The following is a 26,175-nucleotide window of genomic DNA, read 5'->3' as shown; positions in this document are numbered from 1 at the left end:
TCAGCAGTGGAGATAAGGGCTTGTCAAGAGCTGATTTTGCTGCAGCATCGGCTTTTGTGTTACCTGCTATGCCGACGTGACCCGGCAACCAGCAGAGGACGATGTCGCATTGGGCAGTAGAGAGGTCGTTGTAAAGTTCTAAAATGTGCAGAATGATGGAGTGACTTGAAGTAACATTTTGAAGTGCTTGAAGGCAAGATAATACATCTGTGAAAACGATGAAGTTTTTGGAATGATTCTGCTGTTTAATTTAGGTCAGAGCAGAAAAGATAGCTTTGGCTTCGGCAGTGAAAATGGAACTGTTGTCGGGAATCCTAGAGAAGAAGAGAAGTCTTAGATCCAATGACTGTAGCACTGGCGACTTGGCCCTCATCCTTGGAACCGTCTGTGAAAATGGATCTATGGGTGTCATACTTGGAACGTAACTGGATGTATTCCTGCCGGAACACAAAGGGATTTGTTTCAGACTTTTTGAATTTAGTGAGGGTAAGATCGATCTGTGGTTTCACCATCTGCCAGGGTGGTGAAGACAGGAGTCGGTAAGGTGCTATGCTATTGAGATCAATTTTAGCTGCAGATATGTGTGGTTGAATTCTGATTCCAAGTGGTGGAACCAGGCTTGGCAGTTTAGAAAACAGGTTTTCATAGAGAGGGTTGAAAACACAATTGTATGCTGGATTGGACCGATTTGAACGTAGTTTAGTGATATACTGCAGTGAAAGTTTAATGCGGCGTTGTTCAAGGGAAGGTTCGTTAGCCTCTGCATATAGACTGTCTACCGGAGAGGTCCTAAAAGCAGGCCTCGGTGGTGGATAGAATCTAATTTTTCTAAATTGCTTTTGCAGGCTCCACCATAAACAATGGAGCCGTAGTCTAGTCTTGAGCGAACCAAAGATCTGTACAAGTGAAGGAGGGTAATCTGATCCCCTCCCCACACTGTATTTGAAACGACCTTTTTGTAAGTCCAGAGCCTTCAAGCACTTGGTTTTCAAATATTTTATGTGTGGCAAGAACGTCAGGTGGCGGTCGAATACGAGTCCCAGGAATTTGGCCTCTCCTACTACCTTGATGGGAGTACCATCTAAAGATAGATATGGATCCATGTGTGGTCTGTATTTACGACAAAAGTGAATACAATTTTTTTTGGATTTTGAAAACTTAAAGCCATTTTCATTGGCCCATTTTTGAATTTTCTTAAGGCAGAGTTGCAGCTGCCTTTCTATTGCGTGCATGTTCGTACCACGACATGAAATATTGAAATCGTCCACGAAAAGGGACCCATCAACACAACTGTTCAGGACGTTAGTGAGGCTGTTAATTTTGATGCTAAAAAGGGTGACAGACAGGATGCTGCCTTGAGGGACGCCCTGATCTTGGTGGAAATAATCAGAGGCTAGAGAGACTAAAGCAACTTGAGCAGCTGCCAAACACAAAACCAAAGGCCACCTCTCCTTCAGAGGTCCCCGTCGAGGTCCATAACTCCTTTTGGCCCTCTGGATATGGAGGTAACTACCCGTACTTGAAATTGTCTGTTGTTTAAAAACTGAGATATGAACTGAGGTAATCTACCCCTCAATCCAAATTCATGTTAATCTTTTAAGATACCATGTTTCCACGTTTTTTCGTATGCTTTTTCTACATCGAAGACGATAGATACGGTATGTTGTTTGTTGACGATGGAATTTTTTATGAAAGATTCCAGACGCACCATTATCAGAGTTAAAATTGACAGATTTCTTTTCTTGTTAGGATTTGGTATTTCTGGAACTTGGGGTTATAGTTTGACGAGGAGGAGTGATTTGCCAAAGTTTCGCCAAGTTTGTTTGCTATTTCAACTTTATTGGTTAAAAGGGAGTCACCATCTTTGAGATGGCGAACACCAGATTTGGATCCTTTGCCCTTAATCTTTTGAATCATGTTCCACACCTTGGACATGGGTGTGCGGGAGTTGATTTTGGACACATATTTCCTCCATGACCGGCGTTTAGTTTGTTTAAATGTACGTCTTGCCCTGGCATTTGTCATTTTAACGGAATTCAGGTTATGCACAGTAGGATGTTGACGGAAGTATTTTCCGCCTTCTTCCTACTTTTCCTAGCTTGTTTGCAGTTTGTATCAAACCATGGTTTGCGTATGTGCGGGTTTGCGGAGGACTTCGGAATGGTTTCGTCTCCAAAAGTATTTAAGAACTCAGAAAATAGTTCCATTGGATCAGGAGCATTCCTGAAGTTGTCCGGTATAAGCTTTTAAGAGCAGAGAGTTTGGAATAATAGACAATTGGCCTTAGTAACATTCCATCTTGTTGAAGGTGGTTCATCCGCGGGAGTGATAGGAGTAAGAATAGTTGGGAAGTGGTCACTTCCACAATGGTCATCGTGGACCGACCATTCAAACTCGTTTAAGAGATTAGAATCCGAAAGTGATAGATCAAGTGCAGAGTATGTTCCAGTGGCAGGACGGAGATAGGTGTTTGATCCATCGTTGAAGATGCATAGATCATTAGTGGAGAGAAAATCTTCAAGGACCTTTCCCTTATTATTGGTATCAGTACTCCCCCATAGAGGGTTGTGGCCGTTCAGGTCGCCCATGATTATGCAGGGCTTTGGTAGTTGATTATACAAGTTCTGAATATCTGTTAGGTGGACAGTTGAGGAGGGAGGAAGATAGAGTGAGCATAGTGTAAACCCTATGTTCAGAGTCATGCGGACAGCAACAGTTTGTAGGTTGGTGTTAAGTGGAACAGGGCTATTGAGGATGCCCTGCCTCACCAGGATAGAAGTGCCTCCTGTAGCTTTTACACCGGGAGGAGAAAAGGAGTGGCAGGAACTGTACCGACGGATGTCAAATTTATCAGTCCTTTTTAGGTAGGTTTCTTGGAGACAAACGCGGGTGGTTTGAAGTCTTGAATCAATAACTGTAATTCATTATAATTTTTCTTAAGTCCTCTGCATTTCCATTGGATCATGTTTTGTGGATTAATTGTGCTTCCACTGGTGACATGTCACGTGAACGTGAGAAAGCGTTTGATGAACTCCTATTGGTGTCAGGTGGAAATGGAGTTACCTCCATATCCAGAGGGCCAAAGGAGTTATGGACCTCGCCGGGGATCTCTGAAGGAGAGGTGGCCTTTGGTTTTGTGTTTGGCAGTTGCTCAAGTTGCTTTAGTCTCTATAGTCTCTTTTTTCCCCTTTTTTGCGCGCAGTTTCTGTTTCTGGTTTTGGCATTTGTTCTGGTGTTTTGTGATTCAGAAGTTTTGACTTTTGGCGTTGGAGATGGAGTGACTGAGATGGGCTGGGTTGTGTTGAGTTGAGTTGGCTGAGACGACAGCAGAAGAGCAGGTGATGGTTGAAGGGGCGGCAGTTAAACTTGCAACCCTCTTCTTAGCGTCATGAAGGGATATATTTTCTTTGTGCTTGATCTATAGGATCTCGGATTCGCGTTGCCACACTGGACAAAACATGGAAGAGGCCATATGGTTACCACCGCAGTTTGTGCACTTCACTTCCTTAGTACAGTCGTTGCCCTCATGCTTGTCACCACAGCGGTAACAAACAGCAGAGGAACGACAGGACTTGGATCCATGTCCAAACTTTTGGCAGTTGTAGCACTGGAGTGGATTGGGGACATACACTTCCACACCAATGCTACAATAACCAGCTCTAATCGAGTCAGGAATCTTTGCTCGCGCGAACGTAAAGAGATAGGTGTTTGTTGGTTGAACAACACCGTCCTTTTTTAAAGTGAAGCGTTTTACGGCTGTGACGGACTGCTGAGAGAGTTCCTCGACAATCTGTTCTTCAGTCATGTCAGACAGGCATCGAGCTCTGTCCTGTACAATGCCTCTACACGAGTTAAGTGTTTTGTGCGCTGAGACAGCGGCCTTGATGTTGACAAATTCTTGTATTTTGAGAAGATTCAAGGATTGTTGTGTCCGGGTACATTCTATCAGGAGAGAGCCAGATCGGAGCTTTGTTACATTGGCAACCTCTCCTCAGATACCAGCGATACCTTTGGAGATTGCAAATGGGTTCAGTTGCAAAGGTTGCTTGTCACAAGCTTCAATGATCAGGAAGCGTGGCCAGTAGTCAGGTCGGAAGGGCGTACTCTCGTCAGACGAGGAGTTGTCAGTATCCATGTGTCTTCGTTTTGAACCGGGGTAATGGGAAGCCATGTCGTAATTAATGAGGTTCAGCATCCCCTCTCCCCACCCACCGTGGAGTGTCTACAGGGACAATCTTATATTGCAGCGGATCTCCAAGCTGCAAAGACTGGGGATAAGGGGGTGTTATACTCCAGCGAATTTGACATGAAATGCTGTAGCTGCCTGCCAGATTAAAGGTCAGAATGGTTCTGTCCATGACAATCAATTGGAGACGTACAGAAATCGGAGGTCAGCATCACCAGATTGGGCCATGAGCCACCGCCTTCTGTGCATGGGTCTGCGAGGCTAATTTGTTTTGGTAGAATATTAGTTAACATTTTGAACATGGCCAAAAGTGTTATGTAATACCAAATTTTGTATAGACATTCCATGCACAGGGCATGGCGTGACCAGCCGATTGGTAGAATCGGGCCTATTCTACCACCCGTCTATGCAAAGTTAGGGTCGAAGTGGTGTGTTGGATTATTGAACACTATTGCCGGTTCTGTGATCCTCAACTCCCTTCCTCTGCCGACACAGGGATGCAACCCACCGCAAACGGGTTACCCAATGTTGTCGCCTCTTACAACCAGCAATTGGGTGCTGTGGACCTATTCGACCCCGGGTCCACAGGGGGGCGAAGAGCCATTGGCGTTACCCAGCACCCACAGGAGGTTGCTTTTCAAGGGTGCCTCGTCTGGAGAGGCTTTTCGCTTGTTTGCCGATCCAGGGCCTTTATTCTCGAAACGTTTGTAGCCCTAAGAATTCTTAACCTTGATTGTAGAAAATGTGTTAAGAATGGGCTTAAGACGTTCGTAGGGATACGTACGTTTCGAGAATAGTTAGCCAGTTTCTGAACATATTATAGTGCGGGGGCTTATGTAGCAAATATGCTTCCCGTGGGAAGTGCATGTTAATTGTTGGAACCACTGATAATTGTAATCAGCATTGCATATGATTCAGAAAAAAAAACAAGGTTATATTTGTTCTGATGATCATAAGTGTCATTCTGGGGTAACTGAACATCGGTACCCATAATCGAGCTGCAACACCAATGTGAGAAAAACCTATTTTTATACGTCTATCATAATATAGGCATGTAGTATATCAAAATGCACCTTGTGATGGGTGTTTTACAACTACCATTATATATCATGAATCTCAATAATATATGTATGTTTGTATAATAATTACTATGATCATTATTGCCTCTGCCAAAACCGAAGGTTTGTTGCAGAGGGTATGTATTCAACCCTGTTTGTGTGTGTATTTATGTGTTAGCAACTCTACTCAAAAACTACTACAAATAGTACTACAAATATTTCAATGTTAAAACAGTGAAGGATATTTTTATAACGTTAATTACCATGTTATCACTGAATATTTAAAGGAGATGAATTAATTGATAGTTTTGATTAGTATGTTTTGAAAATAGATGTACTTTTATGATTGGTAGTTTAGATTAGTAGCTGAGACTGTTAGTGGCAGTATCCTGAAAGGGGGTTAAAGTACCGTAAAATTGTTGTCCTCTTGAGGGGGTACGTAAGTCCCAATACATTTAAAGTAAATTTAAACTTACCACTTTTTTAATCATAGAATATGTGTGCTTTTTATTTATGGCTATATATCTGTCTTCAATCACCAAATGCTGAAGGGATGGTGTAGATCCAGCTAGGGTCCATGCAGGTAGCAAAGGTTCCGTAAGTCCCCATGGTCCCTAGCTAGTATGGTGATCAACCTTCAGTTGCTAGTGATCAATAGTCCACTTTTATATTGTATTGACCTATATAGTATATAATTTTATGTTCAATGCTAGTTTTAAATCTCTAACTGTGATATCCTACACGTAGTTGTTTTACTGTCCTTTGGCGACAGTGATATTCCAGCAATATATGGCGGCCTTTGGCGACAGAGTTTATATTATAACATAATAAAGTATTTATGATGCAGTTGGGTGCAAAATGCAGATGGGTGCAAAACGTTGTCTTCCGTTGCGTCGCTTGAGGGAATACCGCAATTCATTACTGAACCATATGTGCCTCCAGTTTCCAAGGTTACGTGGCTGCACCGTGTTACACCACCTGACTCGCGGACGTTGATGTAATCGTGTCAGAGAGGGGGCAACTTTTGGACGTCAGGCACGCATACCTGCTTCTCGGGGAGGGTTCCTGATTGTCTGGTCGGACATTCTCCGGGCTCCATACCGTGTTTGTGCTGTGTCCCGGGCGGAACGATGGGTTACCCGGATATAGCGATCTTGGGCTGGTGTGGCGACTCTCGGTTTTCCTGGTCTAGGAGGGTCATTTTTTTAATTGAAATGCACAAAGCGATCCCGCAAACAAGTTATTTTGTTGGGATTAACGCCGAAGGGTCCTCGCCACGACATTTTTTTATTCGCCAGCTTGTAATCGTCGAATTGCAATTTTCGGTCGGCACCGTTGAGACGTCCCATTTTCTCATCAAGTATTTGCAAGGGTTTAGGACGAATTTGCGAGATGCATTTGGGTCTTTTGTACTCATGCTTTGCACGTATTACAGCATTCACGAAACACCATACTGAATTATTATAGTGTAAACATTTGCAGTTGACCCCCCAAGATTTATGAAGATGGGCATGCCTATATTTATACTGAATGCAAACGAGGTTAATAAGATTACAGATGGGGCGTGACTCCATAAAGTAAGTTGTCCAATGATATAACGTCTTTGTATGGCGTTGGGAAGTACAATATAGAACACACTTTATGGATAACAACTTCTTTTTATTCGTGAGTGCAACGCTTCGATACAGATTCTTGTACCGTTGTCAAGCATAATGGAACATGAAGAAGGGGGAAGTGTATATATACTGGATGTAACAATGTAACAAAGAAAACAACAAAATTAACATAATTGGCTAGGCAGAAAGCTGATGAAGCCAGAGAGTAGACAGAGGACAGGCGTGGAAGCCAATGATGTACAAATAATAATGAGATGTTTATACAGCAGAGTTTACACAGTAGATTGGGCTTGGTGGATGAGTGCATCATAAGCGGATGGAATGAAGTATCCTTGGTCTCGGTTGATGGTGGGCTTTTGGCGTTTGATGTGGATGGCTTCGGTGAGCTTGCGTTTAGTGAAGTCAATTTGTTTGTTAGAGAGAATGGTGATGTCAGACCACTCTATTTGATGAATGGGGCTTGCTTTGATGTGGTCGGATATGGCTGATTTGCTGTCGGAATTGGTAACAGAGGTCTGATGTTCTTTCACTCGGGTGTTGATGGGTCGGGACGTTTCGCCTATGTAGCTCTGCCCACAATCAGAGTTTATTTTGTAGATGACACATTTTGGGTTGTTGTTCTTTATGGTGGCGGGTGTTCTTTCATTGGCATGGAGAATGTTGTTAAGGCTGGAGGACGCGGAGAAGGTGGTATCTATGCCCATGATATAACAGCCCATCTGTTTATTTTACACCTGTCACGGGACATACCCTTCAACAAGGGCGTAACTACATATACATTCTACCGGAGGCTGTTATGTCAAGGTCGAAAGAGGTGTTCAATTATCTCATTACTATAATCTGATTGAATAAGTTCTCATTCAATTATTGCATTTTTAAAAGAATTAGATTTGTTAACTGATTTGTAAATAGATAATTTAAACTTCCAATCCTAAAATATTTAACAACTCAGTTTGTTAGTGGCTGAGAGGGTAAGTAAGCTCCGACCTTTTTCAAAGTCAATTTAAACTTACCAGGATTTATAAGTATTCTTGTTATTCTTGTTTAGCTAACATTTCTTACAATCGCCAGCAGCTGAAGGGATTGTGTAAATCCAGCTAGGGTCCATGCAGGTAGCAAAGGTACTGTAAGTCCATGGTCCATAGTATGGTGATCTACCTTCTATTGTTGGCAATCTATAGCCTGTTTTTATATTGTATTGCTTTTAGTTTTAACTTTCCACGCTAGTTTTAATTCTTATTGTGATGGCCCATGCATGAAAGCAAATGTACTGTAAGTCCCCATGGTCCCTAGTATGGTGATCTACATTCAGTTGTTAGCGATCTATAGCCCATTTTTAGATTGTGTTGTCCCCTATGGTTAAAATGTTTTAGATTCAATTACTAGTTTTACATATATATATCTGTGATACTCTAGTTGCTTTACTGTCCTTCGATGACAGGTTTTATAATATATACATATTCCATTACAATGTAAAATGTTCTCGTCACGATATGGCTGAAATATTGCCGATGTGACGTTAAATATTAACTCACTCACTCACTCTTATTGTGATGTTCTAGTTGTTTTACTGTCCTTTGTCGACAGGTTTTATAATATACATATGTTCCATTTCAATGTCAAATATGTTTTCGTCACGATATGGCTGCAATATTGCCGATGTGACGTTAAATAATAACTCACTCACTCACTATTTGATTCAACCGACTTGTAATCAGCCAGGGGCGTAGCTACCATAATAAAAAGAAAGCCCCGGGCTTACACATGATTGTTGCTAAACGGTTGGGCAAGCCATCAATACTATATAAATATGAAGTTTTGCAACGTATCGGGCTCAAACAAACCCTCCTCCCCACACCCATCCCAACTGTCCCACCTACACAAACACGTCCCAAAACTGCACACACACCCCTCCAAACCCGTAAACCCCACCCCATCCTCCAACACCTCCCAACACAAACCACCAACCCCCCTACCCACAATTAAAACTCTAGCCCTCCCACCTAAAAAACACCCAGCACCTGCCCACAAACCCTCACACCCCTACAAAATTAAACCAAACCTTAACAAAATAGTAGAACTCATCATCTCAACCACAACAATGGAAAAAACCAACAGTCAAAAAACTATACACCCTTGCACATAAATCCAAACTCTATCACAAAAGCTTGGCCAGTCTACTCATCGCCCTCAAAAAACCCTTTTAAACAGCAAACCTCTAAGCTACTCTAGCACCAAATCTCCATTCTTCAAAATTCATGCCCCACGCCATGGCATTTATTAAACCCCTATTCCTAATTGCAGTAACCATGGCACTTATACAGTGGCACTGCAACAGTCTAAGAGCTCATGGGCATGAGCTCAAGGCACTCATTGCCCATAACAAAATTTCACCCGACATCATAGCTCTGCAAGAAACAAAATTATCCCCCAAAAATGCCTTCAAATTACCAGGCTACAATTTTATTCGTAAAGACAGACCACGGCCAACTAACTATCCCGGCACCCCTGCAGGGGAACTGGGGATTTTCATTGCAGAGGAACTAAACTATAACATATTGCAAATTCCTGTACAAGATCTCGAAGTCCTGGCAATATCAACTAAAATGAATAATAAAGACTTAACCATCATTAATGTCTATAGAAGACCAAATTTCAAAATTACCACCCAAGATTTGGCATTCGCCTTGACTGGCTTAGCATACACAACCTTAACTCACTAAACGACAATCAACTCACCCGCTACCCCCTCTCCCATCTACACTCACCCACAGCCATCGACATCACTCTCACCACACCCAAAATTACACAGGCTTGTATATGGGAGGTCCACGATGACACCTGGGGCAGTGACCACTGTCCCATCAAAATCACAATCACATCACACACACACACACCCACACCACACCCACTACCACCTCATCACAACCACCCACAGAACTAAGATTAAACATTCAAAAAGCAAATTGGAACAAATTCACAACACTTTGTAAACAAATAGACACCACAGCCATTTTCAACACAGACATAAACACTTTCAACACAAACCTCACTAATACCATACTAGACATCTCAGAAAAATGCATTCCAACTTTTCGATATAACCCTGCACAAAAAACCGTCGCCTGGTGGAGCAGAGAAATCATCAAAGCCAGAAAGGCAAGAAAAAAGGCCCTAAATCAATCCAAGAGGGACCGTTCGAAATTACATTTGGCAAAACAACTAAGAAATAAAACTAAGAAATTAATCGAGGCAGCAAAAAGTGACCATTGGAAACAATTCTCTTCCACCCTTAAGCTAACAAATCGAAACTCTAGAACCATGTGGAAAAAATTTAAAGCCATAAAGGGCATTTAAAAAAAAACTATTTATCCAAACCTTCCGGACCTAGCCACAAATAAAGACAGAGCTAATGCATTTGCTGCCCACCTCTCGGCCGTCAGTAGCTCCACCAACTACCCACCTTCTTTTCAAAACACCATGAAAAAGCAACCCCAATACACCCCACAACCACCACACACAGATCTACCTATAAAGAAAATAATAAATATACACGAACTCCAATCTGCACTCAGAAACAAACAGACAGCCTAAGCCCCGGGTCCAGATACCATTACATACACTATACTCAACAAATTAACACCTAACATGCAAAACCTAACACTTACCCTCTTTAATCATATCTGGACCTCAGGTACTATCCCAAATACGTGGAAAACAGCCAAGGTGGTGCCAGTCCAGGGAAACCTAGAAATGAGCCCGATTCTTATCATCCTATCTCCCTCACCTCTCATCTATGTAAAACTTTAGAAAGCATTATTAACAACAGGCTCAAACACCTTATATATACAGAAAATCTAATTAAGGAGGACCAGAGCGGCTTTACTCCAAACAGGCAAACTTAGACCATATTTTACATTTGGAACAAGACATCACGGTAGCCCATGCACAAAAACAATACACTATGGCCATTTTCATTGACTTTAGTAAAGCATTTGATATGGTTTGGCAAAACGGCCTCATACAAAAACTCCAAAAATATGCCATTAATGGTGCCGTCCCAGTGGCGACCTCAGGAGCTCGACCGACTCGACCTCGCAAACTACTCGACCGGTCTCGACCTGGGGGGTATCTCGACCTCAAAACGACCTCATAACGACCTCGTAAGGACCTTTAGTTCGATTTTAGTTCGACTTCAGTCGACCTATCTCGACTTAGGTCGGCCAAGTTGAGAAGACCTATACTCGACCAGCTAGACCTGTATATCGATCTAATTTCGAATTAATTTCGTCCTAAGTGGACCGGCCCGACTTCACCGCGACCTGTGTTCAACCGGAGCGACTGGTTCTCGACGGAAATTCCATTTTTCTGCCGAGTAGACCCTTGGTTTCCAAATTGTATAAATTACTGGGTTCATTTTCACCAGGTACCCATTCAATAAGAGGACTGCAAAGTAGTAACATCACCATCAGGAACCCTGACGTAAACCTGGTGAGCCCCGAGAAGCGAAGACTGCTTACCATTTGGGTGCAGATAGCCTGGCACCTGCTTGAACTGGTGGATGACCTTGATAATGCCAACCCTCCTCCAAAGCCAAAACCTCAGCCGTAAGCACATCAATCCTATCCTTGAAGCCTTCAAAGCTGAGTATTGGTCAGATTAGTGGGATCAGAGTAGATGGAATACTGTAGCCTGTGCTTTCAAGGTAAGGTGGCAATTTCCATATTGCACTGGTGCGTTTGATGGCAAGTACATACGCATCAAGAAGACCCCCCAAAACGGGTCCCTCTTCTTCCACTACAAGAACTTCTTCTCTATTGTCTTGCTGGCACTCGCGGATGCCGACTACAAGTTCCCGTGGGTCAACGTTGGGCCCAAGGGATCAGCATCAGACGCTGACCATTCACGAGATCGGATGGACGGTGATGACCGCGTATTCCCAGTATGGTGTGCCATACTTCATCATCGGAGACGATGCCTTTCCACTCCGCCCCTGGATGATGAAGTCCTTTTTCATGCGTCAGATGGACCCCGATCAGCAGATCTTCAACTGCAGGTTATTATTCTTTTCCATAAATACCTTAATCAAATTATAACTTAGTATCTTTGGGTGTCTGCAATATTATATCAAAGGTTTTGAATTTTGAATGCATTTGACTTAAAAATGTTTAATTTGTGACTTTTGTAGACTGTCTCGGGCCAGACGAGTGGTGGAGAATACCTTCGGGATTCTGGCTATGAGGTTCCCTAAACAGATATCGCAGGCCTGGGTCACTTTACACAACATGCTGAGAACGAGGAACCGGAACAGTCAGATGAACCTCACAGACCGGGGAATGGGGACTGTTCACTCAACCCAGGCAAGTGGCGCTCCTACACACAGCTGCTTGATGGGGATAACCGGGGTACGAGGAACGTTACCCCACTAGATGGCACCAACCAAAGAAACTATTTGAAGGACTATTTCATGGGCCCAGGAGCTGTTCATTGGCAAGAGAAGATGATATCCAAATGACTTTAAAGTGTACTCTATTATTTAGGACTACTTCATTTACAAAGGAACTCTTGTTTGTTTTATATTTACACTATTTACAATTGGTAAATGCGAAAAAAACACACAATGAAAACTAACTATATACATGATGAAGAAAACAAACTTTATTACAATCGTACAAGATGTATTTACATTTACACTTAGCAATGGATGGAAAATACCAAAAAAATATCAGATAAAAAAGCTTTTAAATCTTGTATTGGAAACTCATTTAAATAATCTGAAGGTAACATTTCACATCATTATAAAGTGCTCATTACAAATATGAGTACCAAGTTCTACTTCTCAGTTTCACTGTCCTTGCTGAGAGTCCTGAACGTCCTCTGAGGTGTGTGTAGGGTCCAAGAGACCGCTTGGCAGGTACAGAGATCTACCTGCTGCAGCACTGGAGTCAAAGCTGGGGAAGATACCAGCCTGTTTCGCTGCTCTGCGGTGTGTTGGAGAGGGTGGTGTGCTCAGGGTGGACCTCTGGGTGGCAGCAGGTTGGTGTGGAGATGATGTGCTACCACTGGTTGCCACTTGACTTTTATGAAGCGCCTGGGAAGATGGCAACCATTTATGCGGTCGGCGTGGACTCGATTAGGTCGTGCTGAGGTCGAGATAGGTTGACTTCAGGTCGACTCGGTTGACTCCAGGTTGAGTCCAAGTCGAATCCAGTTCGAGTTGGTCGACTCAAGGTCGAGTCGAGGCCGAGTCCAGATCGACTCTTAGACGAACACAGATCGGCATGTCAGGCCAGCTCGACCTTCAACTCGACCAACTCGACCTAATGTCGACCTAAACTCGACCTTTTTTCGACCTACCTCGACCTATTCTCGACCTGGTCTCGTCCCCATCTCGGACCGAAGGTCGAGGAGGAAGTCGGGGAAAATTTTTGACATGTCAAAAAAATTTCAAAAATTTGGTAGACCTGATTCGATCTGACTCGACCTGACTCGACCTAACTCGTTCTGAAACTCGACCAACTCGACCCCCAATTCGACCTTCAGGTCGAGAAGGTCGAGTAGCGTGAGGTCGGCACTGGGACCGCACCATAACGGAAGAATTCTAAATTTCATCCACTCTTTCCTTAATAATAGACAGATTATCCTCAAATCTCACAACACCCTTTCGGACCCCCATCCCCTAGAACATGGGACCCCCCAGGGCAGCATATTATCACCAACGACATATTCCCAGATAAATGGCCTGAAATTTCAAAAGCCAAATTTGCAGACGATATTTCTTTCTGGACTTCATCCACTTCTGTCAAACAAGTTTCTACAAAATGCCAAAAAATGCTTAACCATATTCAAAATTGGGCCCAACAGTGGGGGTTCCTCATTAATGTTTAAAAAAACGTGGGCATACTCTTCAAAACACACGACACACCCCCACCCACCACAGACACCACCCTAGACAACATTCTCCAGCAGTTACCAAAAAACACCAACAAACCCACCATAACAAACATCACAAACAACTATATCAACAATAACTACCCTACACACACCCATATATATACAGACGCCTCAGGCACCCATGAAGGGCCACCTCTCGTGGTGGGTGCTGGGTCACGCTAAGCGCCCTTCAACCCCCCGTTGTTGACCCGGGGGGATATTTGGTCCAACAACCCGTTTGCCGTGGGTTGCGCCCCTGTGTCGGTGGAGGACGGTAGTCTGGTGGTTGAGGGCACTGGTTCCAGGAACAGTGTTCCTTTGCCCAACACACCACTTCGGCCCTGACTTCACCTAGGCGGGTGGTTGAACTGGCCCGGTTCAATCAATCGGCTGGTCACGCCAAGCCCTGTGCATGGCGAATATTTTTGCACATTTAAATTATAAATTGGTCTTGGATATTTTGATCTATTGTATGTAAATTATTGCTTACTTTAAACTGCCTAGAGTCATATGCCAGAAGGCGGTGGCTCATGGGCCAATCTGGCAATGTTGACCTCCACATTCAATATGTGTTCAGTTACTTGTCATGGGCAGAACCACCCTGGCATTTGATTTGGTACACAAATATTGCTTTATGTGTCTTTATGAATGTGTCTTTATGAATATTTGCTGGCGTATAACATCCCTGTATCCCTGGTGTCGGCATCTTGGAGATCCGGTGCTATTTGACATCGTCCTTGTTGACACTCCATGGTGGGTGGGGAGCAGGGATGCTGAATTATTTTCCTTTCATTATGGCATCCCCACAAGCTGGTTCATCTCGCTATGACAAAAAGAGACGCCTGGACGAACTAGATCGTCCAACTGAAACAATTTCGTCAAACGTTGATTCCTGGCCTAGATTCTTAGTGATGGAAGCTTCTGACTTTCTACCCATTAAACTAAATCCATTTGCTGTTTCTAAAGCTATCCATGGGATATGCGGGGAAGTTAAAAATGTTACCCGTCTTCGTAGTGGTTCACTTCTGGTGGAGTGCGCACGGAGACAGCAATCTCTTAATCTCTTGTCCATCAAAACTTTTGCTAATGTTGAGGTTGCTGTGTCCGTGCACAGGACTCTCAATTCGTGCCGTGGTATCGTACGAGACAGGGCTCGTTGTCTCTCTGACATGTCAGAGGAGGACATAGCTGCAGAACTTGAAGACCAGGCTGTTACGGCGGTGAAACGTTTTTCTATTAAAAATATGGCAAAACCACAAACACAAATACATATATCCTGACCTTTGCTAGAGCATCCCTTCCACAGTCGATCAAAGCAGGTTATTTTAACATCGGGGTGGATGTGTATATCCCCAGTCCACTCCGGTGTTACAAGTGTCAACGCTTCGGACATGGGTCCAACTCTTGTCGTAATTCTGTGGTGTGTCATCGTTGTGGTGACCACCATGAAACTACAGATTGCGAAAAGGACTACAAATGTGCTAATTGTGCTGGTTTACATCCAGCCTCATCCAGATCCTGCCCTGTGTTTCACCGGGAATCAAAAATAATGAAAATTAAATGTGAAAAGAATATGTCTTAGCTTGAGGCCAAGAACCTTTTCACAATTCTGTCATCACTTCCATCAAATATCACCTATTCTGCTGCAGTCACCCGCTCTGTTGCGGTGTCCTCCACTGCTTGTCAAACTGACTTGACATGGGTCAAGTCAGAAAAACCTGTCTCTTCAACCACAAAAACTTCTTTTTCAAAGTCTACTTCCCCAGTCAGTCAATCTACGTCAGGGTCTCAGACTGAACTTCATCCTGAGACTTCACAACCGTCTGCTTCACAACCACCAAATTCCCAATCAGCTGATCTAGTTAAAAAGAAAGGAAAAAAATTGAATAGAAACCAACATTCTGCCCCATCACCTCCGGAGGTTTCTCTCCAAAATTCATTTGGGCCTCTTGATATGGAATTCACTCTGTCCTCTCAGGACAGGCAGAGGAGCTTTTCCTCCTCCCATTGACGTGAACGGTCGCCAATTGAGCCACCATGACTCAATTGTCGACTTTATTGCAGTGGAATTGCAGAGGATTGAAAACTAACTTTAATGAGATACAATTACTCATACAAGATCACCATCCGTCAGCATTCTGTCTTCAAGAGACATATCTTAAAACTACAGATAGCTTTAATCTCAGACACTATAGTGATTATCATTCTTTTTCTCCTCCGGGAGATCGAGCATCTGGAGGCGCTTCTATTTTGGTTCATCAGAGCGTCATACACAGCCCTTTACCTCTTAATACGACTCTTCAAACTGTTGCTGTGCGTCTCACTCTGCACATTGCTCTGACATTGTGCAGCTTGTATATACCTCCCTCTTCAAATATTCAACAATCAGATCTTCAAAATCTGTTTGATCAACTTCCGAAGCCATGTCTCATCATGGGCGATCTGAACGGCCACAACCCGCTTTGGGGAAGTGACCATACTAATACTAAAGGTAAAATCCTTGTGGAATTTATTTCCGATAATCACCTATGTATATATAACGATGATTCTCCCACTTATCTACATCCTACGGGAACATATTCTTCCCTGGATCTGTCAATTGCCGACTCCAGCTTGTATAATGAATTTGAATGGGCGGTCCATGATGACCTATGTGGGAGTGATCACTTCCCCACCATCCTCAAAACAGTCAACTCTGAGGATGATCCACCTTTATCGAGAAGGAACTTCGCCAGGGCTGATTGGTCATTATATGAGACATTATGTGCTGATCACTTAAAACATGATGTATTTGCGAACAGCGAAGATCCGATACAGTTATTTTCTGATCTACTCAATAACATTGCTGACCAAACTATACCCAAGTCCTCTGCAGTTCCACATATTCGTAAACCATGGTTTGATAATGAATGTAAACAGGCCAGAAAGAGCAGGAAGAAAGCTGAAAAATATTTTCGGCGACATCCTACTGTCCATAATTTGAATAAAGTAAAAATATTAAATGCCAAGGCTCGACGTACATTTAAGCAGAATAAGCGTCAGTCTTGGAGGAAATATGTTTCTAAAATAAATTCACGAACACCGATTTCAAAGGTGTGGAACATGATCGAAAGAATTAAGGGCTAAGGTTCCAAATCTACTGTTCACCATCTGAAGGATGGTGACAATATATTAACTGGTAAGGCTGACATTGCCAATAAGCTTGGTGAAACGCTCGCCAAACACTCTTCTTCGTCGAATTACGTCCCTGAATTTCAACAATATCAGAAACAACAGGAGAAGAAGAGAATAAATTTTAACTCGGACAATGGCGAAGACTATAATGAATTATTTTCATTACATGAGCTCCACACTGCCCTTGAGCAAGCTATATGGCTGAAATATTGCCGATGTGACGTTAAAGTTTAACTCACTCACTTGAGCAAGCTCATGACACAGCAACAGGAGCTGATAATATACACTATCAGCTCTTGAAGCATTTACCGGAATCATGTTTGGAAACTCTTGTAAATATTTTTGAAACAATATGGACTTCAGGGAATTTCCCACCTTCGTGGCTTAATGCCATTGTAGTCCCTATACCAAAGCCTGGCCGGGATCATACTGATCCGTCTAATTACAGACCAATCTCTTTAACGAGTTGTGTCTGTAAAACCATGGAACGAATAGTAAATAATCGATTAACATGGTATCTTGAAACCAACAACCTAATAACAAATATTCAATGTGGTTTCAGGAAAAATCGTAGTACCATTGATCATTTGGTACGATTAGAATCCTTTATCAAAAATGCTATAGTCAATAAACAACATGCAGTATCGATATTCTTTGATCTCGAGAAAGCGTACGATACCACCTGGAAGCATGGCATTTTAAAGGATTTACATGATTTTTTGGTTTAAGGGTCGTTTACCTCTTTTTATATCACAGTTTTTTTAAAGACAGGCAATTTCAAGTCCGAGTGGGTTCTACCCTGTCTGACCATTATAATCAGGATCAGGGTGTCCCACAAGGCAGTATTTTGTCTGTCACATTGTTTAGCATTACGATCAAGAGTTTATCCAAGGTTTTAAAAGATTCTATCGATGGATCACTTTTTGTGGATGATTTTAAAATTTCTTGTCGCGGTAAGAATATGCATACCATTGAACGACAACTACAGTTGTGTTTAAGCAAAGTAAATAAATGGTGTCTTGAAAACGGCTTTAAATTTTCTAAATCAAAAACCAATTGCATACATTTCTGCCGTAAATATAAACCACATAAAGACCCAGAACTGTTTTTAAATGGCACTCCCATCAAGGTTGTAAAAGAGGCCAAGTTCTTAGGTCTCATTTTCGACTCCCATTTAACTTTTCTTCCGCATATCAAATCTCTAAAAACTAAATGCACTCGATTTATTGAAAGTCGTGTCTAATTCAAGGTGGGGAGGGGATCAAGCTACGCTCCTACACCTTTACAGATCACTGGCCCGCTCGAAGCTTGATTATGGTTCCATCGTATATGGTGGAGCCTGCAAAAGCAACCTAAAACTACTGGATTCTGTCCATCACCAAGGCCTAAGACTTTGTCTTGGGTCTTTTAGAACCTCTCCTGTTGACAGTCTTTATGTCGAGGCAGACGAACCTTCTCTTAACCAACGCCATATAAAATTATCATTACAATATATTACAAAATTATATTCAAACGAGTCTAATCCTGCATTTCACTGTGTCTTTAATCCTCTTTATGAGGATTTGTATCCTCTTGGGCTCAGAATTAAGCCATTTATTGCTGCTGCCGGCATTGAGCTGGAAAATATAGCTCCTTCCCGTCTTCTTTCTTCTCCTCCTTGGCAATTGGTTAGGCCACAAGTCGACCTAACACTCACTAAATTTAAAAAATCAGAAACTAATGACTTACTATATAAACAAGAATATAATCAAATAAAAAGCACATATAATACATATAAATCCTTATTTACAGATGGGTCCAAGGACGGTGGGGCGGTTGCTTGTGCCACTGTCATTGGGTCCAAAACAATCTCTTCCAGATTACCCAATGACAGTTCAATTTTCCCAGAAGAAGCAAACGCAATACTAACAGCTCTTAAATATATAAATAGACACCCTAAATATCAACAATAAATCATATTTTCAGACTCTCTTTCTTGCCCTCAGGCCATTAAAAATATTTCTTGTAAACATCCACTTTTAATAGAAATTATAGAATTATATAATGATCTTGCAACTGGCCAATACGACATCGTCCCCTGTTGGTTACCCAGCCACGTTGGCATTTCTGGGAATATAATGGCCGATTTTGCTGCCAAGGCAGCACTCAACAAATGTGTGACACCACTTCTGATCCCATACTCTGATTATAAACCCAGCATATAAAGCCATACATCCGCGATCTGATGCAGAAGAAGTGGGATGCCCAAGTAGGTATCAATAAATTACATGCAATCAAACCAACTATCGGTTACACCTACTTGGGTTGTCAGTCCAGATTTGAAGAGGTCATCATACGACGATGTCGTATTGGCCACACAAGATATACTCATGGGTATCATTTAATAGTTGAATTTTTAAAAGAATTAGATTTGTTAACTGATTTGTAAATAGATAAATATTTTATTATTGGTAATTTAAATTAGTCACTGAGATTGTTAGTGGCTGTACCCTCAAAGGGGGTTGACGTAGCGTAAAATTATTGTCCTCCTGAAAGGGTACGTAAGTCCCAAAACTTTCAAAGTAAAATATAAATTATCACATTTTAAACGTAGTATTTTTGTTATTTTAACGGTTGGTTAAATTTTCCTACAATCGCCAGTGGCTGAAGGGATGATGTAAATCCAGCTAGGATCCATGCAGGTAGCAAAAGTAATGTAAGTCCCCATGGCTCCTAGCATGGTGATCTACCTTCAGTTGGTGGCGATCTATAGCCCATTTTTATATTGTGTTGTCCCCTATAGTTAAAATGTTTTAGATTCAATTTCTAGTTTTACATGTATATCTGTGATACTCTAGTTGTTTTACTGTCCTTCGTCGGCAGGTGTTTTATAATATACATATATTTTATTTCAATATCAAATGTTCTCGTCACGATATGGCTGAAATATTGCCGATGTGACGTTAAATAATAACTCACTCACTCACTCACAGACGCCTCAATCAATCCAAACAAAACAACTGGTATAGGCATACATGTCCAACAAACACACACCCCCAACCCCCCATTACAACCAACCTGCACTATACAAACCACACCTCAATACATACAGCAGGACTAACAGCGATCCTCACCGCACTGCACCTAATACCTACCCTCCCACAAACTAACTTCCTAATTCACTCCGACTCACTAAACTCCATTAGGCAAATACATCACAAGTACTCCAGATCTCGCCCTGATCTCATTCATAATATCACAATCCAAACAGATTCACTTAAACAGGCAAATAAAAACATAACTTTCACCTGGATACCAGGCCATTCGAACATAATAGGAAACGACACAGGAGATACAGCAGCCAAATTAGCAACAACACACAAATCACCAAATATAAACTTTCATACATCCAAAACAGAAACTAAACAACTCATTAAATCAAATATTCTTCATACTGACTTTCAACACAACATAAACAACAACAAATCAACATGGGTTTCTTCCATAATAAAATCACCCTTAAGGAAAATCCCTACATTCTCCAACATTAAAAATATTGACACAGCCATAAACAGACCTATCACAGGCATCACAAACCTCAACCACACTTTGCAAACAAAATAGACATGGACTATGCACACACTGTAATACCCAAGTAGACATAAATCACATTCTCATACACTGCCAGCTACAAAAGACCAAAATTAAGCAACTACAAAACGGCATTCACAACAACAACATCCCACTACTCCTCAACCCACACAACCCAATAAGTATCTTCAACGCCCAAACAATATTTCTACAAAACTCAAACCTTCTAAAAAGAATCTAGAACTCCCTAAATAACTACAACCATCTCTCTCATCTCTCACCTCCAACTTACTCCAACATTCAGGCCAGCCGTTCAAACCTCAGTTATCCATTCTGCTCCCTACAACTTTAGACCCGGCGCTCAATTTCATTTATCCATACTCTGCACACGCTACGCTCGCTCTCCCTTCTCGCTAATGTAAACAACCCGTCACAAGCCCATACTGCCAAGGTCAAGGCCACTCATCAGCCACCTCACTACCACCGCTCCTCTCTCAGCCCGGCCTATCCCTCACTGCCTCCCTTGCTCCCCTCAGCTCCCCCCTCTTTCTCCCCCCCCCTCTTTCTCCCTATCCAACTTCACCCCTTTCCTTTTCCTTCTTTATATAGCCCCTTATATAACTTATGCAGCTTAACTGCATTCAAATATCTGCCGAAGAAGTTAACTTCTTGCTCTCCTTTTCTATTAGAAAAAGCAATTCAAGGTATTGCTTGAACTGTTAAAAATGTAACCAAAACTAGATCTGGTTCAATTCTAATAGAATGTGTAAAGAGAGAACAAGCAGCAAATCTCATGGAAACAAAATCCTTTGCAAACATTCCTGTAAAATGTTATCCCCACAAGTCTCTCAACTTCAGCAAAGGCATTATCCGCGACAGAGATAGGAGTCTAGCTGATCTCTCCACGGATGACATAGTAAGTCAATTAAGAATGCAGGGTGTAGTTGAGGCGAAGCGTTTTACATTCAAGAAAGACGGTGTATATTTGCCTTCCAATACTTATCTGCTTACATTTGATGTTCCAAAGTTGCCACAATCTCTTAAAGTTGGATGCTTCTCTATGAAGATTGATCTGTATATTCCTAATCCTCTCAGGTGTTTTAACTGCCAGAAATTCGGTCACGGACAAAACTCGTGTAAAAATCATGCTGCCTGTTTTCGTTGCGGTGACAAAGATCACGACAGTGGAACATGTACATCAGAACCAAAATGTGTGAACTGTTCTGATTCACACATATCCTCCTCTAAAGAGTGTACTGTTTGGAAATTTGAAATGGCCGCCCAACGCAGCAAAACAGAACAGAATATTAGTTTTACAGAAGCAAGGAAGTTGGCTGCTTCAGCTACTCCATCTGGTAACACTCCACTGCGGGGTAAATCAACTTACGCTCAAGTGTCGAAACCCTCCACTCACTCCATTGATTGTCAAACTGACTTGACTTGGGTGAATACACAGACTCCTATCCCTGTTCATGATCTCACTTCTGGCACAACTTCTAACTCGTCCTCACAAACAGTATCACAATCATCAGAAACCCAAACATCTGCACCAATCGTTAAAAAGAAAAATGCTAATGTTGACTATTCAAAAAAAAACAACATAGAAATGAACGAGTTCCAAAGGGACAAAGAGACCCTGTGTCCATTTTAAACAGGTTCGATCTCTTAGATGACATGGAAGTGTCATCCCAACTGAGCACCAGCTCCAAGAGCCATTCTCCCAAAAAAGAAAGGTCGGGAGCTTTCTCCCATAGCACATCCTAAATGACTTCTCAAAATATAATCCAGTGGAACTGTAGAGGAATGAAGAATAATTTGAATGAGTTACAGCTTTTAGTTCAAGATTATACACCATCAGCTTTATGCTTGCAAGAGACTTATCTCAAATCAACTGATCACTTTGACTTACGACGATATACATCATACCATTGTTTCTCCCCTCCAGGGCATAAGGCTACTGGAGGATCTTCAATTATTGTGAGGCAGGGTATAATCCATAGTCCTGTCCCACTTAATACCCCTCTTCAAGCAGTTGCAGTTCGGCTTACTCTGCGTTTTGTTGTCACTTTATGTTCTCTTTACGTTCCACCCTCATCCTGTCTTCAGCAATCAGATCTTCAAAAGTTATATGATCAACTCCCTAAACCTTGTATTATCACAGGTGACTTGAATGGCCACAATCCACTTTGGGGTGGTACAATTATAAATACAAAGGGAAAAATACTTGAGGATTTCATCTCGAATACTGATTTATGTATATTAAATGATACTTCACATACTTATTTACATCCTGGAACTGGAAGTTATTCTTCAATAGATCTTTCACTTACAGACTCAAACTTATTAAATGAATTTGAATGGTCGGTTCACGATGACCTTTGTGGAAGCGACCATTTTCCCACGGTTCTCTCAACTGTACATCCCAGTGATGCCCCACCATCGTCAAGGTGGAACTTTACAAAAGCCGACTGGTCTTTATTTCATACATTATGCACTGAAAGATTGCAACCTAACTTATTCCTTAATGTTACTGATCCTATTCAAACATTTTCTGATGAACTCATTATTATTGCTGATGAATGTATTCCAAAATCCTCTACAGTTCCACACATTCGTAAACCATGGTTTAACATTGACTGCAAACAAGCTAGAAAGGCTAGGAAAAAGGCAGAAAAATATTTCCGTCGGCACCCAACAGTCCATAACTTAAACCAATTTAAAATTTCAAACGCCAAGGCTCGTCGTACATTTAAACAAAATAAACGACAGTCATGGCGAAATTATGTTTCTAAAATTAACTCACGAACACCTATTTCTAAGGTATGGAATATGGTGAAGAAGATAAAAGGTAAAGGTTCCAAATGTAGTGTGCACCATCTTAAGGAGGGTGACTCTTTTTTAACAGAAAAATCTGATATTGCTAACAAATTAGGTGAAACTTTAGCCAAACATTCCTCCTCATCCAATTATTCACCAACTTTTCAGAAATTTAAAAAACCAGCAAGAAAAAAAGAAAATTAATTTTAATTCCGATAATGGGGAGGATTATAATGAAATCTTTTCCATTCATGAGCTCCATACTGCCCTTGGGCAAGCTCATGACACTGCTTCAGGTCCCGATAATATTCATTATCAGCTTCTTAAACATCTCCCTGAATCATGTTTAGAAACATTATTAAATATCTTTGACAGTATATGGACTTCTGGTAATTTCCCACCATCATGGCACAATGCCATAATCATTCCTATTCCTAAACCTGGACGGGATCATACTGATCCGTCTAATTACAGACCAATTTCTTTAACTAGCTGTGTTTGCAAGACAATGGAACGTATGGTTAATAATCGTCTAGTTTGGTACCTGGAAACCAACAACCTCATCACTGACATTCAATGTGGTTTCCGGAAAAATCGTAGTACCATCGATCATTTGGTACGATTGGAGTCTTTCATCAAAAATTCCATGCTAAATAAACAACATGCTGTGTCGATTTTTTTCGATCTTGAAAAGGCATATGATACGACATGGAAGTATGGCATTTTGAAAGATCTCCATGATTTTGGTTTGAGGGGTCGTTTACCCCTTTTTTATATCACAGTTTTTAGAAGACAGACAATTTCAAGTCCGAGTGGGGACTACCCTGTCTGATCATTACAGTCAGGATCAGGGAGTCCCTCAAGGCAGCATTTTGTCTGTCACTTTGTTTAGTGTTAAGATCAACAGTTTATCCAAGGTTTTAAATGATTCAATTGATGGATCTCTTTTTGTGGATGATTTTAATATTTCTTGTCGTGGTAAAAATATGCATACTATTGAACGGCAACTGCAGTTGTGTTTAAATAAAATAGATAAATGGTGTCTTGAAAACGGTTTTAAATTTTCTAAATCCAAAACTAATTGTATACATTTTTGTAGAAAATATAAACCGCATAAAGACCCGGAACTATCTTTACATGGCACTCCAATCAAAGTTGTCAAGGAGGCCAAGTTCTTGGGTCTAATTTTCGACTCTCATTTAACTTTTCTTCCGCATATTAAATCACTTAAAGCTAAATGCCTGAAGGCACTCGATTTGTTGAAAGTTGTTTCCAACTCAAAGTGGGGAGGGGATCAAACTACCCTCCTCCACCTATATCGATCATTGGTCCGCTCGAAACTTGATTATGGCTCTATCGTATATGGTGGGGCCTGCAAAAGCAACCTCAAACTACTTGATTCTGTCCACCACCAAGGCCTAAGACTTTGTCTTGGGTCTTTCAGAACCTCTCCCATTGACAGTCTCTACGTTGAGGCCGATGAGCCATCTTTAAAACTTCGCCGTATTAAATTGTCCCTACAATATATCACAAAGTTATATTCTAATGAATCCAATCCTGCTCACACTTGCGTTTTTAATCCTCTTTATGAGGACTTGTATAATAAAAAACCTTCACTTGTTCCACCTCTTGGGATAAGAATCCAACAATATATTTCTGCTGCTGGCATTGAGTTGGAGAATATATCTCCTTCCCGTCTTCTTTCTTCTCCTCCTTGGCAATTAGTGAGGCCACAAGTTGACCTAACACTGACAAAGTTTAAAAAATCCAAAACTAACGAATTACAGTATAAACAAGAATATAATCAATTAAAGAATAACTATAATACATACAAATCTTTATTTACAGATGGGTCCAAGGATTGTGGCGCAGTGGCATGTGCCACTGTCATTGGATCCAGAACAATATCTTCTAGAATACCTGATAACAGCTCTATATTTACAGCAGAAGCAAACGCCATCTTAACGGCTCTTAAATATATTCAACGACATCCCAAACATAAACAATATATAATATTTTCTGACTCTCTTTCTTGCCTTCAGGCGATTAAAAATCTCTCTTCCAAACATCCACTTTTAATTGAAATAATCGAATTATATAATGATCTTGCTACTGGCCAATGCGACATCGTCTTTTGTTGGTTACCCAGCCACGTTGGCATTTCTGGGAACACAATGGCTGATCTTGCTGCCAAGGCAGCACTCAACAAATCTGTGACACCACTTCTTATTCCGTATTCTGATTATAAAGCTGGCATTAGAACTTACATCCGTGATCTGATGCAGAAGAAGTGGGACACCCAGGTGGGTATCAATAAATTACATGAAATAAAACCCTATATTGGTTATACCTACTTGGGTTGTCAGTCCAGATTTGAAGAGGTCATCATGCGACGTTGTCGTATTGGCCACACTAGATACACGCATGCGTACCTATTGAAAGGTGAGGATCCTCCGTTTTGTATCCCTTGTGATGAGAGAACCACAGTCAAGCATGTCCTGCTTGACTGTGTTGAATTCTCCATCATAAGGGATAAATACTTCAATGTGAAAACAGTTAAGGATCTTTTTACTACTGTTAATTCTCATTTAATTATTGGTTTTTTAAAAGAAATTGACTTCATGAATGAATTTTGACTAATATGCTGTGTACATATTTGTATTTTAATTATTGGTAGACTTGATTAATAACTTAGATTGTTAGTGGCTGTACCCTCAAAGGGGGTTGAAGTATTGTAAAATTATTGTCCTCCTGAGAGGGTACGTAAGTCCCAAAACATTTCAAGTAAATTGAAGAATACCAGGTGTTTTAATCGTAGTAT

At 41.4% G+C, this 26,175-nt stretch overlaps 1 protein-coding gene across 1 annotated transcript; it reads left to right on the top strand.

Moving 5' to 3' along the window:
• The first annotated feature begins 11,698 nt into the window (after positions 1-11,698).
• Positions 11,699-12,359, top strand: LOC124271940. The gene is made up of 2 exons (XM_046707111.1): positions 11,699-11,916; positions 12,049-12,359. Exons 1-2 carry the CDS (start codon positions 11,699-11,701, stop codon positions 12,287-12,289), a joined length of 459 nt encoding a protein of 152 aa, XP_046563067.1. The 3' UTR covers positions 12,290-12,359.
• The last annotated feature ends 13,816 nt before the right edge of the window (positions 12,360-26,175 follow it).

The sequence above is a fragment of the Haliotis rubra genome, unplaced genomic scaffold (genome assembly GCF_003918875.1).
Source record: "Haliotis rubra isolate DU_JTF1 unplaced genomic scaffold, ASM391887v1 Scf1645, whole genome shotgun sequence".
Lineage (NCBI taxonomy): Eukaryota > Metazoa > Mollusca > Gastropoda > Lepetellida > Haliotidae > Haliotis > Haliotis rubra.
Note: the sequence above shows the minus strand (reverse complement) of the source record. Positions and strands in the feature narration are given on the sequence as shown.